Below are 17,339 nucleotides of genomic sequence, written 5' to 3'. Positions count from 1 at the left end.
CTTGAACTTTGAAACTTTCAACACCACAACCAAAGACCAACTCGACACAAACAAGCATGATCTGCTGTAGAGTATGACCATCAGACAACTTCCTCAGGATGTCGTCGACAAGATTAAATCATCGGTCAATATTATTTCTCTCAACGGCGTTGTCTGCGGTCTTATTACAAACTCCTTAGACGCTGGCGCCTCCAAGATCAACATCTCGATCGACTACAGCAGGGGAAATTGTACCGTTGAAGATAACGGGTCCGGAATTCCACCCGAAGAATTTAAAGATGGCGGGGGTCTCGGGAAGCTCCACCGTGGGTGAAACGATATTACTTACGTGAAGCTATTTGTACTTACGCCTTCGCAGATACATCCAAGTTCCCTTCTAGGTCTTCTGTTCATGGGAAGCATGGTGATTTCTTAGCATCCCTTGCTACCTTTTCCCTTCTGACCATTACATCTCGCCACCAAAGGCATATCTCACACAATTCTATCTCATTTCACAATTCTCGAATACTGGCTAGACATTTGCCTTCGCCCCCTGAATCACGGCTTGTCAACTTTGATCATGGCACTCGCACGACTGTTCGAGATCTCTTTGGCAATATGCCAGTAAGGGTCAAGCAGAGAGTTACGTTTGCTGAAAGGTCTGCTCTTGACAAGGAATGGTCGAGGTTGGTTCGAGCCGTCGTGGCCCTTCTCCTTGCTTGGCCATTCGGTGTTTCCGTTTCGCTCAAGAACACAGGAACCCAGCGCGAATTACGGTTTCGGTCAGCAGACAAAGCAGACATCATTTCTAGAGCCTCTCGACTTCTCACACAAGCTGGCCTTGCCGATTCAGACGATGCAGATACCTGGGTGCCCATATCAGCATCATGTGGGCCGATTTCCGTCAAAGGCGCTATCTCCACGAATCCCATTGCAACACGGCGCTCTCAGTTTGTCAGCCTTGGGATTCAGCCTGTCAGCAACGAGTTTGGCACGGATGTTCTTTATGAAGAAATCAACAAGACATTTGGAAACTCTAGCTTTGGTGTGATTGACGGTGACGAAGACCACAACGGTAACTCGCCGAAGTTGGAAGAGTTTACAGGAAGAGATTTAAAGAGTAGGAAAGGCATCGAGAGATGGCCCATGTTTTATCTCAAAATCAGCACTACAGGGTCGGAGGGCCTCGGCAACCCCGATCGACTTGACAGTCAAGGCCAGACGCTATCTGCAGTCATTGATCTTTTGAAGGCGACGTGTTACGGATTTCTCAAAAAGCATCATTTTCGTCCACAAAAAGTTCGATTAGCCCCCGAGGAATCGTTGTTCTCAACAGCAAGAACGCTGAGCCGGTTGAAAAAGCCTAAGAAGCAACCAGCCTCATCATCGAATAGCTCGAGAGCTAGTTCCGCCACCCCTGTGTCCAGATCTGGTTCACTTGGAGCACGAGCAGACAGCCCTTTTGAGGGATGGCACCGGGTCAAAGTTGGGAGAGCCACGCCACTCAGCGCTACCTCAAAAGCTGCGGATGTTCGTACAAAGATGCGAGAAGAGTCGCCGCTGGGCCGTCTTGTTGGTGAGGGCGGAAAACTGTTGCGCAAGCCGTTTGATGAGCCATTCCCTGAACCAGAAGATGAGAAAACAGGCTTGTCTGCAAACAGTGGTATGATGTTGGACGCATGTACTATTGACGACACAACAGGTGGTGGTGACACAAGCAGTAGTGTTACCTGTCAAGGTGCACAGAAGCGAGACAAGCATCCTAGCAAATGGCTCCAGAGTGTTATCAGCTCATGGGAGAATCCCATTTTTCACCCTGCAGAAACATTGGTGCCGTGTATCGATAGCTCAGCACAAGATCAGTTGCATACGTGTGGACATGGAGGCGTTCATGTTGGCTTCGAAACACGCTCCATGAGCCTCAGTGGGCGAATCTCACGTCACGCGCTTGCTCGCGCTACTGTGATAGAACAGGTCGACCGCAAATTCATACTCGTGAAACTCCCCCTTGAGCGTGCAGTATCTGGGACCTTGGCGCACGAGAAGCAGAGTTCTGCGTTGGTCATGCTCGATCAACACGCAGTCGACGAGCGATGTCAACTTGAGGACCTCATGGCGAGCTATTTCACCCACGACCCATTGACAAACCAAACTTCACCAGTCATAGAACCTCTCAACCGACCCGTAATCTTCGAAGTCTCAAAAGAAGAATGGGCTCTTCTGGAACAATATCGCGATTACTTTGCTGCTTGGGGCATCACATACCAAACACCCATCTCCTCACAAAACAAAATCATAGTTACGGGTCTCCCTCCAAGCATCATCGAGCGGTGCAGATTGGAACCCCGACTTCTGATCGAACTTTTACGAACAGAAGTTTGGCGAAGTGTGGATAGTAGTGTTCCACTTGTGCGACCATCAACCACAACCACAACACCTGACAAGCCGTTGATATCACGTTTCAACGGGTGTCCAAGGGGCATTCTGGAACTGCTACACTCCAGAGCCTGTCGAAGTACGTTTGTTGTCTATCGTTTGCCCCTTCTTTACTGACTTTGTGTACTAGGTGCAATCATGTTCAACGATGTTTTGTCGGTGAATCAATGTGAGGATCTCATCGATCGTCTGTCGCGTTGCGCATTTCCCTTTCAGTGCGCGCATGGTCGGCCCAGTATGGCGCCCTTGATTGATCTTGGAAACGGGGGCAAGTTTGGCGGTTGGCAAGAATCAAAACGACAGAAGGCGATTTCATGGAAGAGCTGGCTAGAGGAGTCCTGATGGGTTATGTGCATTTCTCGATACCTGTGTTACATAGAGCTTGTTTTTACATTTCAGCATAAGTATAGACCTTTATGCATCCAAAGCAACATTTCATTGAACCGTTTATGAAGCAAATATGCAAGCAACTAGGGATATCTTTCTAGGTTTACAGGCATTTGACAAAACTCGGACAAAGATCCCAGTGATGAAAACAGCAGTCATCTCTGTCGTCGACGCCTTAATAGCAAGCCACCATAACCAGCGCTATGCTGAAATCCGCTCTCCAACGCCGTAATATACATCCAACGCCTCATGTGCAGCAAAGGCCTGGCTACCTTCGTATGACCCGTTGTAAAGAGAAAGGGTATGATTTGTGAAATTTAGGTCGTGGCTCATTTCGTTGACTCGCGGCTCTTATGCGATATCGAATGTAAATCAGAAATAGTGAGTTACTCAAAAGTATGAGTATAAGTGGTGAGTGTTTAGGCCGCCCCGGCTTCCTGCGACTCATCAGTTTGTGGATTTGCGGCTGCTTCGGCTAAATGGCGATCAACGGCTTCGAGCTGTCGCTGCTTCGCTTCCTCTTCGGTCTCCTTGATCCAAATCTTGTTGTCATGATCCCAACGGTGTCTGTAAACTGTGTTAGCAAATCAAGGTTTCAGGGGACGCCCCGTCAACGGTAAGACGGTGAAACAGTTATGGTGGCAACATACCCTGCCCAACTCTCGGTGACTAAGCTCTTTGTATCATACTCGTCAACCAAGATCTTATTGAAGTTGAATGGAACACGAGCTTTGACGCCCTCGAACTCGGTGATACGCATGGGCCACAAGTCCTGGCTCTTATACCGATGCTTGTTTTTACAGCTCCATACACCTGGGCGATCAAGCTCGCGCTCACGGAGGCCAGTAATATCAACGTACATGCCATTCTGCATGTCAATCCAACGGGCATCGATAATGTTTCTTCCGTCTGAGCGGTCGATATCAACGTGGTGGGGGTTGATATCTAGGAGGTATCTCTTCGAGATAAACTTCCCCGAGGCAGTTTCTGTATAGTTCCAGCTGTGCTCAGTGCGGTTGAGGTTGTCCCCGATCCATTGAAGGGTATTGTTTGACACTTGAACGTCAAGATCGTAGTCCCAAGGCATGATCTGCCCGTTCCACCACCAACCAAGGAGAGTTCCATGAGCAATCCATGTTTCCACGCCGTAACTATTCATATGGAACAAATAGCTTCGAATTAGATCTCGAAGGACGAGACGGTGTTCTTCATACGAGACCTTTGATTCGAAATAACGGTTGTCATAATGACCAAGCTCGATATTTCGACCGGCTTCGACGAAGTATTTCGGTGTCTTTTCGTCTGCACGTTTGGCAATCGACGACGAAGCTTCGGCCTCTCGAGTTTCGTGGAATAGTGGGGGAAATGCGAGAGCGGCGGTTGTTGAAGAGAAGGAAGCAAAGCTCCAGAGGAGCAGCGACTTTACTGAACGCATGGTTGCTGCCGTAGGGTCGGATTATGCTAATGGTAGGAAGGAAGACGGAGGAGAGGTTGGCAGTCGAATGAAACGTATGCGGAGGCGATGCGCTTGATTTGTAGAGGGAGGAATGTCATGCAACGGGAGGTGGGCGGATCGGATCGTCACAAAGTTGAAATCCTCGATAAGAAAAGTAAGGGAGAGGAGGTAGCGATACTTTTTGATCCAAGAGAAATAAAGGAGAAAGTGCCGAGAGAAAGAGAGGGATACAAATGAGGTATCACAGACAATGTCAACAACACATGATCGTTATTAGGAGAGAAGAGAAGAGGAGGCCCAGAGATAAGAGAATGTGAAGAAGAGACGAGACGGTGATGAGGGTCTCTTTCCTTGAAATGAATGACGGAAGATGTGGGTTCCTTATCCCAGCGGAAGGAACAACCCGAGCAGGGGAAGAGAATAAGAAAGACGCAAGTGCAGGCGCAAGTGCAAGGAAGACCGGCAGGTGGGCGGCGCCGCGACAGTTTCCAGGGGGCGCGGGGCACGCGCCTCCTTGCCTAGAGCGGGATTGCATTGCCCTAGCTGATTGAGTGTAAGAAAATGTATCAGTAACAGTGTGACAGTGACAGACATCCCGTCCAATTGTAAGACACGAGTATCATGTTCATTAATCCGGGCCATATCAGATCTGAAATCATCATGCGATACTCGAGGCTTCGGGCTTCATCGACTGTTAAAGTTTATCTCCCCCCAACGCCTTCAGTGTCATTTCCATTCCTCTCATCAAAATTAGAGCCTCAATTAAACGCCCAAGACTCGACTCTATCCGTTTTGGACAAGATGTACGTCAGCTGCACGGCAACCAGCATCCGAGTACCGCCAAACTGTGTGTATTCGTCGCACGTAACGACACAAAGACATCTTGGCTGTGTAATAATGCGCCTACGCCGAGAAATGCCAATGTTTACACCGAATGCTCGCAGCGACTAGGAATACGCGGACTCTGGGAGAGTGGACATTGTGTCGGTTGCGCTAGGCCCCGCACAGGAAAGAAGTCGTGTGCTGTTGATCATCATGATGGGCTTTGCCAAGCGTCAGCGAAATGAGGCCAAGACGTGCTACGGAGTAAATCCAACTGTAGAATCAAGTTTCCAAACCAACTCGACAATGCATGGATGCAGGCGTTGATAGAGGCTTTGTGTTGAAACGGAAACACGGCATTTATTCTTTGCGACTAATAAACGAAAATGCTTCGAGACTGCAGCCACAGTTTTAAAGATAGACTGACCATCAGCCCTTCACTTAAACTGCGGACCGAGCGAGACTTTATCGGTGGCTCCATCTGGCATGGTCAAGATCTTGGATGCGTCGTCATCATCTCTCCGATCCGGATTTAGCACGCCCCGAAGTGCCGGGTATTACAGTGCATGGCAAGGGTCTGAACTCCATTCTGAGAGAATTCTTTTTAGACTTGACATTCAAAAAACTGGACCACAATTGAACTGGCCTACCATGACACTCCAGAGTTGAATGCTTTCCATTTAATTAAGATTTACTCAAGGTTTGAGTCTATTACTAAGACATGCAACCTTATGTTAGCAGATCCCTACGACACTCCAACGACACAACACACGGCAAGCAAAAAGAGGCCAAAACACCAAAAAGTGATATCACGAGTAGTTCTCGTGAGGCGACTCTCCCGCCGGGAATTGAACCCGGGTCTCAAGCGTGACAAGCTTGCATACTGACCACTATACTACGGAAGACGAAACAGGCTAAAGCCTGCTGTAGCGGGTTTGTTGCAACAATGCTGCGCAACGAGATATATATCGGAAATGTTCGAGTGCAATGCTTTTCAACCTACACTGAATAGGATGAAAGTACAATAGAAGTTTCTGCAAGACGACCACAGGTAGAAGAAACCTATTTGACTCCATTTCTCCACTGCTTCTGTTGTGATGAGAGCAGAGTTTCCGGCTGAAAGTAACACAAACGCAAAGAACGTATTCGCCGATATAGTATGCTTACTATTCCTGCTGCCTGATGTCAAGGTTTAGACTCAAAACCTGGATATCATGACAGCCATATATAAAGAGCTGTCTCCCCAAACCACCGCCAAGACCCAAACCAATCGATCGCTCCCTGTCACTTCCACTCCGTCTGATAGATATCATCCCCTAAAAAAGGCGTTGCCCCACCCCCTGTCTGAAGTTCTAAACTCATCGTAGTCGGCAGCGAGGGAGTCGGAAGTGAAAGAGTCGGCGGCGAAAGATCGAAACCTAAAAACCATCTTCCTTCAAAGTTGACATTGCTAAAATACTCCTCAACAGACAGAATAGGGGTTGCAGGAGGGCTAATTTGTTTGCGGTCGTTGAGGTGTAAGACCTTCGAAAATTTGTGTGTTGAATGAGGGCCCTTCTTCATTGTAAGGGCGAATGCCACGGATATGAGACTTTGGGTACCATTTCTGTAGTGCGCATGCTGTGAAACTTGACGTGTTTGATATGACTTGAAAGATGTCCAAGAGAATGACAAGTCCCTAGCACACTTTCTCATATCGTTCTCCTTTCAACTCTTTTTCCGCTGCTTGAGTGATGTCACGGCAAAAGATGGCCTTTTTGCCGGAGTTGACGTACTTCAGGGCTTCTCCCCATTTATCTTTATCCTCGAGCGGGTCTGCGGAGGCCCAGGTCGTCCATTCGTTCACGTAGGTATTATACGCTCTGATCCCTTCAGCATCTACTCTCTCGCAAAGGGGCCATCCAGTTGGGGGCTCGACGGGCTCGACAGACGGCTGAGGCTGTGAATTTTCCATTATTGATTGCTGAATTAACAAGATGTGCCGGGTTGAGATTTGGATACTGGGGAAGTGTGTTGAGAGATGGAAAAACAAGGATGATGGAAACCTCAGGGACCTGAAAAGAGGATGCCAAAATAAACTTAGGAAAGAGCCCCCTAAGCTTAGGCTATATTCTGCTAAATTAGGTAGGTAATTTTATGGCTTAGGATCAAGCAGGTGCACTTCCTTCCCTGAAACATCAACGTGGTTTGTGAACTGGTTGTTTTCCTCGCTAGAGGATCCCATACGTGACGATGTTCCTACCCTCACTACAACAGGTGATAACCTGCTCTTCTTCCGCAGTAAAGTGGTCAGTACTTGTGACGCTTGAGACCCGGGCTCAATTCCCGGCGGGAGAGATCCAGCTATCTGCGATACACAGATTGTCTTTTTGGTATTGGTGGCATACTTGATTGACCTCGTTCTTCCCTGTTTTGCATTATAGGGCAACGATAGGCAAGCAATGTTTTGATTTCGAGTCTAGCTAAAGGTTGTGTCTTTGACAAAGGTGCTAAAATAAACTTAGTAAAGAATCTCCTAAACTTGGGCTAAAATTACCTAAACATTGTGATTATTTAGGCTTGAGGTCCTGAGTCTTGTGCAGGTCTTCTGCTTGGGGTGCGTCGGATAGGAGTTGGATCCTGGGCGTTGACGGTCGTAAAGGAGGGAACATCTTCATTATAACGAGGCCGGTCCATGATATCGGAATTTGGGTACCAGTGCTGCAGTTGGTTCAATGTACGGTTCCCCTGTCGCTCAGTGGCTGTCGTCAGATTCGCCTAAAACAAGCTGGCGAGAATACAATATCCCCAGCACACTTTCTCACGCCCGCCTCCGTTGTTCTTAGCCCTCAAAGTAACGACTAACGCGAAATAGCGTGCTTGCCTGACGGGGAGGAGTTTCAATCGATCGAGTAGGGCAATCCAGTTTTCCTCATTTTCTGCCGGGTCTTCTTTGGCCCAGGCATTCCACTGGCGCACCAAGGCGTTGTATCGCTCAACTGTTTTGGGATCATCATTCCGGGGGCACCTCATCCACCTATCATTGGGGGGGTCGAGGGCTTGGTTATTTGTACTGTTGTTTATACGAGGATTCATTGTGTAGCCCAAAAGTTGCTGATATGGAGACTGGAGAAGTGTATTGGAGCTGAAATGATGATGGTGAAAGAAGAATAGCTTTTACTACGTACCTAGGTAAGGTATAGTAGGTAAGCCAGGTGGGTTAAGGATCCTTCCTCAGGCGACATCACCTCAGACATTGATATATGGAAGGTAACAAGATGAACTCAGCAAAGGATATCAAAAATTCAGTAAAAGATGTGGTAAACTTATCCTAAGTTACCCAAGTCATTTTATCATTTAGGGTCGAGTTCCTAAATCTTCTTTCTTTACCCAGGGGATGCAGTCAGTAGGAGACATCTCGTGCGCAGGAACCTGTTGGCGATAGGTACCTAGGTAGGTACCTAGTAACAGAAACCAGACATAGGGTACCTACGCCATGCCAGAGGGAAAGAAGATTCGAGGAAGCCTCGTTGCTGGGTACGTCAGCTGTCGGCCAAGGGAAGTTGGTAAGAAGAAACGTGGATCAAAAAATGCAAGTTGAAGAATCATGTTCATTCTTGAGATAAGATAATGATGACTCGCTAATATCCAAAATGACCTGGTAAGTACCTTATCCATTCAAAAGACCCATCGCTAATACCCAATCGTAGCATGCTTATATCCAAAATCCATACCATCCATATCACAGCTTAGAATCGCCACCTGTGGCCAGGGTGCTTCCAGTCCAAGTTGGCAATCTCCTCGGGTGAGAGGCCTGCAAGCTCCTGCTCGACGTTCTTCTTGTCGCGTCGGTTGTTGTCCCACTTCATCCAGAAGTAGCCGGAAATGCTGAGGATGAAGATCATGCTACCAGTGGCACAGTTGAGGCCATTGCCGATAGGGAAGTTGGGGGCGTCCTTGACGAGGTAGGACCAAGTTGCGATGAGACCACCGATATTGCCAAACATGACCTGTTAAAGTGTTAGAGAAGATTGAATGTGGTTGATGGGAGAGAAACTTACGTTCATGCCGATGGCACTGCTTCGTGCGGTGTCACTGACGACGTTGGCGCTGATGTGGGCGTTGGTCATGGTACCAAGAACCATACAGGTACTAGCAATCAGGAAACAAGCACCATATCGGACGCTAGGAGTCTCAGAGGCCAAGAACATGGCGTACCCGATAATGACAGTGGGGGCGGAGAGGATGATGAAGATCTGTCGTCTGTCGAGATACCAACTGAGAGCAGGGAAGGCAACAGCAAAGACAGCTCCAACGGCGTAGGGAGGGACACTGTGAAGCTGCTTCTGGACGGTGCTGTACTCGGGGTAGATGGCTCCGACGATGGTAGGGAGGAAGAAAGCAAGACCCTGGACAGTGATGTTGTTGAAGAGGAAGATGAAGGCGATCTGAAGAGTGACGGGGTTGGAGATACCGCGCCAGAGCTTGACTCGGTCGATACCGTCGATGACCTCGGTTTGAGCAAGACGCTCAGACTTGACACGGGCGATGCAGAGATCCTTCTCCTCCTGAGTGAGCCATCGAGCAGTCTCGGGTCGGTCGGTGAGTGTGACGAAAGCAATGAGACTAAGACCGATGGTGATGATACCCTCGATAGCAAAGATCATTCGCCAGTGGTGAAGGCTACCGAAGTGGGGGAGCTTGAGGATAGCACTGGCCAAGAGACCACCGAAAGCACCGGCAAGAGGAGCCATGACCATGTAGAGAGACAGACGGAAAGTCAACTCAGAGCGCTTATACCAACGGGAGAGATAGTATGCGATTCCGGGAAGCATACCAGCTTCGAATATACCGAGGAGGAAACGAACACCGCAGATGGCGGCTTGGCTGTGGACGAAGGCGGTAGCGACACTGACGATGCCGAAGGCGAGAGAGGTCGCAGGGAGGAACCAGCCGGGACCCATCCATTTACAGCAGACGGTAGCGGGGATCTCGAAGATGATGTATGAGATGTAGAAGACGGAGAGGATCTTGTTGTAGTCGTAGCCTACGAGCTTGAGATCCTCTGTCAATCCAGCGATACGGGCATTGCCTTGTAGTATGTGTTAGTGAAGGTTGATGTGTTGAGAGTGAGAGAGTGACTCACCAATATTGGCGCGATCGATAAAGCAGAAGAGATACAAAACTGCGACGGTTGGGACGGTGTACAAGTCGAGTTTCCATCGTAGTCGTCGCTCAGCAGCTGGGTCGAACTGGACAAGGGAGTTACCGTAGCTGTTAAGCATCAGTATGAGTTTTTATCATAAGAATGTGAGATACTCACGCGTCGGTAGCAGTGTGACCGTGACCAGCAGCATCATGATAATCATTAATGACACCTCCCTTCATCTCAGAGCGCTCATCAAACCCCTTCTCCTGGTCCCTATCAGATACAGCCATGACGGACAAGATCTCACAATCAAGAAAAGAAAAGAATCAAAGTTGATAGGTCTTCAAGCTTCTGCGAACTGATGCTTGAGATACAGAAGAACCAAAACATTAAAAAAGGGACAGGAGCAGGGTCTTGATATAGTAAAAGCCAAGGATGGATAACACCTCGGGCTACCGTGTCGGGACAAGCAACCCCCCAGTTTAAGGTGTCTAGATTGGCATTTCCCCTCACGAAGCTACTGGTACCGAGACTTGCTGTTGCAAGGCAATCGATTTCTTTGGAGTGTGTGTGTGTCAGTGTGTCAGTTCAAAGAGGATTTTTGCCCTAGGAGCGGTTTAGCTTGGGGGGGGACAAGGGGGTGGGTTTGAACCCCCCCGCAAAATGTGATATCTTATTTCTGGCTATGCTTTCATCCGCCGCGGAAACAAATCACCACCCCTGGTCTATTGATATGCAGCCATGGTGATAGGTTGACTCGGCTAAAATGTTGAGAGTGTCCCAGTGTAATTCATTGTCAAGGCGTTGTGTCAGTATCTTGTAAGCGACGGAGGAGATTCGCCGAAGTTGAGAGTCATAACAAGCTTAAAGGTTTACTTGAGATAGACTAGAGAAACTAGTAAATAAGTCTAGATTTCGGGAAGTAGTCTCGGGTGCGGGGAAATTTCACGGGCTTTACTGCCAGAGAGAGAAGAAGGAGGAGGTGGTTTTGCTGCGTTGTGTTGGAGATGGATGAGGTGAAGATCATGACCTAGAGAGTGAGCACAACCAGGTACGTATTCTCACTACCACCACGTGGAAAGGGATAATACATGTAGCATCCACATATTCTCCAACTTTGCCGTATGCATACACTTTTCTGTCCAAATGTAACTGTACATGTCGTTCTGGTTGACTCTCCCCCCGTGTTATACAGGCTTCCCCAGGTTTTGCGAATCTCATCTTACGATAATCCCGCTGCTTCCCCAGATTCTCTCTCTCAATTCCACAAAACCAACGCTCATTACCTAGCAATCGTAAGAGTGAGATCTTTTTCCCCGGATTTCTGGGGTAGGTTTTGCCTGGTTTGAATGGTCGATGCGAGGTCTCGATGCGGAGGTGGAGGGATGAGGGTCATTCTTGGCACGGACCAAGAAATGGTCGGCAATTGGAGTCGGCAACTAGAAATTGGAGACACCAAGAGAGAGAGAGACTCATCATATTCACTGTGTAAGAGCGTGTGAATGAGTGAGTGTATCCATAATTCTACAACAATTACGATGCATTCAATCACTGAGAGTGGCAATATAAAACTCTTATCCCACATACTTGTATCCCACTTGATTAGCATATATCTCGGCTATTATACTCGGTTCTTGTCTATTGCAATGGTAATTATGGCATCTGTCTATACAGTGAATACTCTATACTCTATGACAACCATTCCCTAGTTATACCCATAGCCACAACCACAACCATAGCTTAACATCAACTAGCATCGTCTATCCAGCATAAGCATAACTAACCGTCCATCATACCATTCCCTCTTTAGCCTCACCAAACCCCCGGGATAACAGCCCACCTCCTCCCAACCTTGTCCTCTCCAAATCTCTCCAAGTACCATCTCCGTCCCCTGACAGCCCTCGGAAACATGGCAAACATCTCGTTCACCACAAACGCCCTCGCAGGCGCGCATCCCCAGCCCGCCGCCATCCAGAACCCAGCCCACTCTACCCACTCGCACAGGTAGTGAGGGTACAGCACGTACCGGAACAGTCCCGCCTGCGGAATCTGGTAGTGCTTCTCCACGCTGCCCTTGTTGCCCGCGTGGCCGTCCAGCTTCGCGCGCTCTTGCCGCTGGGCCTCGCGCCGGCGGATGTCTCGTAGTTCCTCGTCGTGGAAGAAGTTGCCGGATAGACCGAGATAGAATATTAGAATACCTGATGAGAATTGCAAGATGGACGATTGTGACGACCACGCTGCTTCAGTGGTAGGTCCATAGGCTGCGAGCCATGAACCAATACATGTTGCGTTGCAAATCTGAAAACTGAAGGCAAGCAGCCACACGGCGATGTGCACCGGTGACATGGAAGGCTGAAGATAGGGGAACATGACAGCGCGGTAGGAATAGTGAATCACCTACATGCCATCCAACGTTAGCCTTCATCACTTACTCACTTACTTACTCCTCATAACGCTACCTCGGGTAGGTAGTTCAAGCCCTCCCCCTCAACGGCAATACGCACGGGAGCATAACGAATTGGGGAAATACACTTACAAACAGACCCGCAAGCACTTTGTTCTGCCACGGAAGATCGTCGATTCCATGCTGTTCAGGAAGAACTTTCATCAGGTACAGCAGCGTCAGAAAACCAGGTGCCTCCATGGTCAACCAGCCAATACGGCCGGGGAGGTTAAGACGGCTTGTGACCGAGGTTTTGCCCATGCCATACCAACTGGTAAGCCATTGCATCGAACCAATCTGAGAGTATTAGGACCTGTATTATTTCACGTGCTCTCTTTTTTTTCATTATGCTTACAATTGGGTAAGATATCTGCCAGACTTTGAGGATCAGGTCGTAGTTCTCCCGAGTGGGTGGTAACCACCCTTCGATAATAGCCATGATGACAGCGTCTGCACCTCAACAACACAGCAGAAAAAAAGTGTTCAATTCGAGTCTCCCGGTAAAGAAGGGAGCAAATGCTGTCTTTTGTAGAAGAATTGATCAATGATGAAATTCAACATGTGTTTCCATGATGTCAACAAGGTTGAAGCGGATACTGTAGCTGCGCAACGGCCATTTTGACACTCTCCACCGCCTGTACATTTGCCCATTACAGTCGGATATTTACTATATCTACCCCTGGTGTGTCACACGAGAGCAACCATGCAGCTATCAGGATGTAGCATCAGCTTCCGTTGGTCTGAATTGGGGTGCGATAGCACTGTAAGATGAAATATCCATATTGATTCCTCTTCAAGGGAGAATACTTAGTCTTACGGAAGGGTGTATACAGCAACATTCAAGTTCCCTCAGTCGATCTCAATCAACTGCCGTGCTCTCCAAACTCAAACAGGTATCAGATATTGCCTGTCTTCCGAGGTCCCTTGTAACATTGAGTAGTTAATGGCATTGAATTATCACATGAAAGAACTTAACAAAGTTATTCTACAGTAGTAGCTTAAGGTAGCACAACATGTGGTGCTGAGCAAGCCACATAAGGGGAGACAAGAAAACTTGACATGTCTATGCTAAATGATGAGAGTTGATATTGGATAACAGGTAAATAGAGTCTAATCTGCCTAGAAGTGAAAAAACCTAATGTGTTATTTTTACCGAGACGCCGAGATCTATCTGATCGAGTGGCAGAAGTTGAGGGCATCATCGATCGATCAATCTATGCGAAATGATGAAAAGACTCTAGTATATTTGTTATGTACTTCATATAGATTTAATAGACCTTAGACCAGATGTTCCTGGTACCTGACCATGAGATCAGAGGCTCTGTTGCTCTCTGGGGACAGATCCAGCTAGACACAGATTCACTCACTTAAACATCCATGAGAGTTACCAGACACTACTGATGAATGAAATTTACTCAGATACACCCGTCCATGCTACAAACACCGCTAAACTCCTAACTCCTAATTCCCCAGTCAAGACTCCGTCTCTCATATGCTCATGAAAAATCACATCACAATACAGTCCCTCTCCCTCTGCCCACCGCCATTTACCCCTACCCCCGGCCCCGAAGGCCGTCTGCCCGCAGACTGCCCAAAGGGTCTCTGCCCCACTGGCATTGACGAATTCACACTCGCAGCAGTACTGGTCTGCCTCGATATCGTAGGGCTGCTGTTCGGGTGGCTCGGGTGTCCTACCGGCGGCTGATACGTCCTGTCGTGCGCCGACTGCTCGTAGGAAGGCGGCGCATCGTCTGCTGCTGCATCTGCTGGTCGTGACACAGGTGGTCGCGGTGGTTGAGCCGGAATGAGGGATCTCACTCTTTGAGCGGGTACTCTGGGCTGTGCGTTGGTTGTGTTTGTGGTGGGCGCGCTGACGGAGCTGTTGCGTCCTGGGACGAGACCAGTGGCTCCTCTGGTGACGCCTCCACCTCGTGGAGCTCCTCTTGCAGGTTGTCCACCTCTTCCTCCTCTACCTCCGTGGTTGCCACGTGTTGCATTCCCTGGTTGAAAGGCCTGTTGCTCGATAAATTGCTCTGAAAGCATGCTCTCTCTTCGTCTTCGGGCTTCCTCTGCTCTATGTCTTTCCTCTTCCTCTTCTTGCAGTTGCAACGCAAGAGCCAAATCTCTATCTTCCTGTTCAGCATTGGGACTCATCGGCGGCTCATCTTCGTGTCTCCCCTTGCCCCTTCGATTCTGTACCGTCGTCCATTCTCCGCCATCGTTGTTGGAGTAGTTGCCCGCACTTGTCGAAGGAGCAAGGCCGCCAGATCCCACAACTCGGAAATCTCCTGAAAGATACTCGGTGTTGCCACCATTGACATCCGATAGTGTCTCCCATACTATTTCATCGTGAGACTTGAAACCTGCGTCCGTCACAAGCGTGACGAGCTGCATCGATTGCGGATGACAGTACAACGTACTGAAATGGTCATTTCGGAAAAGAATGGCAAATGTACCTGGCCGAATGGCTTTACCAATAACTTCAATGCCCCAAGGCGTAAGTTGGGTCGCAGAATTATCCAAGAATTCCTTGATTATGACAATATCTTGGTAAAGTTGCTGCTCATCCTCTGTGAGTCCACCTTCGGGGTCAGACAGCTTCTGTTCGAGCTCTTCTTCTCGAAAAAGCAGATTCTGTGCGTCCTCATATGATGCTGCTTGTCGTTCTAGCGCTTCATATGCATGTTCATTCTTTGGTGGTAACCATCCATGAATCAATGGTATCGAGAATGTGGCATACAACCCCATCTCAGCCGTGTTCTCAAAGGTTCCTGGGATCAAGTCCCCCCGCTCAGCAGGATGCAAATGTGTCAACGATGTACGCTTGTAAGCATTTATCATTCTCTCTGTAGGGACGAAGCGCGGGTTGACATTCATGCCGGTATGTAAACTTTGCAAGAAGGCATACAAATCTCCAACATCCGGCAATGCATCTTCGGAACTGGTTCGTCGTGGTGACATAAGTTCGTCAAAAACAGCGTCCAGAAGCAGATTCAGACTGACTTGTTCCCTCGATCTAAGAGTTTGTACAAGTGCAGTATCTTCGACATCGGCAGGTGTTGTCATGGTAAGCGCGTTGACCAGAGCCACAAGAGGGCAAGGCCCGTTTGCATTCTGGATCAAGATTGGGGATATTCGTGGGTTCTTTGACGAGGTCGAGTCGTGCCATTGTATATTCTTAATCTGGTAGGTCTCCGTCTTTCCGTCGATCGGATCTCTGGATGCTCTCCAACTTGACGGTTCAGTTTGTAGTGTTGGTTGCCTGGGTGGCAAGGGTGGCTTCTCCTCTTGAGCTTCCTTCATGGGGCTCGGTGATGGCTCTGAATCTATCAGATTCCAATCATCGGGTGATGCTGGCCGGGCTTCTCCTGTGGCCTTGGCCTTTCCCTTGTCAGCGCCGCCTACATCGTCCCAGATATTTGTGTCCCCAGTAAGTTCTGCGGAGAGTTTCATAGGTGGCGCAGGAGGTTTGTCATTTCTTCCCAGAGGATCCTCATCCCAAGCAGGTGATTCTCCACCAGAGGGTAGTGATACCATACCAGGTGATCCAGCAGGAAGTGGTTCTGGCGTAGGTGTCCATGCGCCTCGAGGAGGGACATCGTCCATGAGGTTTGGAATCGGTTGCGGGGCTGATGGTGCGTTTTGCACCTCTATCACAGGTTGCCATGGGTTCGTATTAGGTTCCTCGATACCAAGTTTCGAAAATGATTCTGTCGGTGGTGTTTCTTGTCTTGAGGGGACTTTCTTTCGTAGAAAAGGGTTCGTTTCTGGTCTGTCTCCGCCTGGTTTCAATACTGCAGGCGTCTCTTGAGACTGCGGCTGATTATTTGGCTGTGTCCTCGCTTCTCCCCACGCCTGTTGCTCATCTCGATTATCGAAAGCGATTCCAGGTCTGAGGGCCGCAGGAACAGCTTGGGGGTTCGGTCTATCGGTTGAAGATGCTTGTCCATCGCGGCGGGGTCCTACATCTTCCCATCCCGGCTCGCTCCCTCCTTCGGCCCAAGGATTATTCGACATTGCTTTGACTTTGATCGTATTTGAGGTAAGTTGGAACTTGGGAGCTTTGAGTGTCAAAGTAACATGGCAAATAGAGGGCTTCAGTGTTCCGTTTAGCCCTTGTAGCTGATGCGCTGCTACCACAGGCGGGAGACTGCGGGGAAGTGATTCGAAGTGGTTCTCGAAGCGCAGTGAGTTGTATGCATGAGACTTAAAAGCCTAGCAACCAGATCTCTGCAGTAAACGTCGTATAGTGATATTCGTCGCTTGTATATGTTGAAATCCAGCTCTTGAAGCTCCTCTTGATCGCAACAGCAACAGCTCGTGTGGGGAGATGTGTCGTCACTGGGTCCCGCTCTGTACGTGGCGGTGCAGCGTGAAACTGAGCAATTCGCTGAGGGGAGAAGCTACTATCGAAGCTACTATCGCACAAGAAGCAAAATGACTGGATGCCTTAGATTCAATGCGAGTTTGTCTTGGTTGGAAAACGAATAATGAAGAAGGTTAGGCATGCGCTCAGCTGAAAAAGCTGGGCGGGTGGTGCCTGTAATGTACCTGAGGTACGTAGACCGGGGGCGTCAACCTGAAGTCTGAGGTGCCCCGCCCACTTCCATTTGCTTACCACCGCCACGGGCCGCGAACGATGACGTGGGCCTGTCGATTCAAGTATTGAGCAAGCTGAAGAAGAATTA

The 17,339-nt window shown here is 48.8% G+C and overlaps 5 protein-coding genes and 1 non-coding gene across 6 annotated transcripts; 1 reads left to right on the top strand and 5 right to left on the bottom strand.

Moving 5' to 3' along the window:
* Positions 1 to 73: 73 nt before the first annotated feature.
* Positions 74 to 2,757, top strand: FMAN_00272 (related to dna mismatch repair homologue (hpms2); the record flags this gene model as incomplete). The annotated part of the gene is made up of 3 exons (XM_041822102.1): positions 74 to 305; positions 359 to 2,494; positions 2,546 to 2,757. 3 exons carry the CDS (start codon positions 74 to 76, stop codon positions 2,755 to 2,757), a joined length of 2,580 nt encoding a protein of 859 aa, XP_041687816.1.
* A 464-nt stretch (positions 2,758 to 3,221) lies between these two features.
* On the bottom strand, positions 3,222 to 4,237 carry FMAN_00271 (uncharacterized protein; the record flags this gene model as incomplete). The annotated part of the gene is made up of 2 exons (XM_041822101.1): positions 3,222 to 3,369; positions 3,453 to 4,237. 2 exons carry the CDS (start codon positions 4,235 to 4,237, stop codon positions 3,222 to 3,224), a joined length of 933 nt encoding a protein of 310 aa, XP_041687815.1.
* A 1,676-nt stretch (positions 4,238 to 5,913) lies between these two features.
* Positions 5,914 to 5,985, bottom strand: tRNA. The gene has a single exon. It is a non-coding gene; the product is annotated as a tRNA-Asp (tRNA).
* A 2,823-nt stretch (positions 5,986 to 8,808) lies between these two features.
* Positions 8,809 to 10,498, bottom strand: FMAN_00270 (uncharacterized protein; the record flags this gene model as incomplete). The annotated part of the gene is made up of 4 exons (XM_041822099.1): positions 8,809 to 9,069; positions 9,121 to 10,151; positions 10,206 to 10,333; positions 10,383 to 10,498. 4 exons carry the CDS (start codon positions 10,496 to 10,498, stop codon positions 8,809 to 8,811), a joined length of 1,536 nt encoding a protein of 511 aa, XP_041687814.1.
* Positions 10,499 to 12,020: 1,522 nt separating this feature from the next.
* On the bottom strand, positions 12,021 to 13,090 carry FMAN_00269 (uncharacterized protein; the record flags this gene model as incomplete). The annotated part of the gene is made up of 3 exons (XM_041822098.1): positions 12,021 to 12,605; positions 12,745 to 12,948; positions 13,007 to 13,090. 3 exons carry the CDS (start codon positions 13,088 to 13,090, stop codon positions 12,021 to 12,023), a joined length of 873 nt encoding a protein of 290 aa, XP_041687813.1.
* A 1,067-nt stretch (positions 13,091 to 14,157) lies between these two features.
* FMAN_00268 (uncharacterized protein) lies at positions 14,158 to 16,668 on the bottom strand (the record flags this gene model as incomplete). Its single annotated transcript, XM_041822097.1, has 1 exon — positions 14,158 to 16,668. The coding sequence occupies one exon, from the start codon at positions 16,666 to 16,668 to the stop codon at positions 14,158 to 14,160; it is 2,511 nt and encodes an 836-aa protein (XP_041687812.1).
* Positions 16,669 to 17,339: the final 671 nt, after the last annotated feature.

The sequence above is a fragment of the Fusarium mangiferae genome (assembly GCF_900044065.1).
Source record: "Fusarium mangiferae strain MRC7560 genome assembly, contig: FMAN_scaffold013, whole genome shotgun sequence".
NCBI classification, from domain to species: Eukaryota; Fungi; Ascomycota; class Sordariomycetes; order Hypocreales; family Nectriaceae; genus Fusarium; species Fusarium mangiferae.
This window is presented reverse-complemented; position numbering and strand designations above follow the sequence as displayed.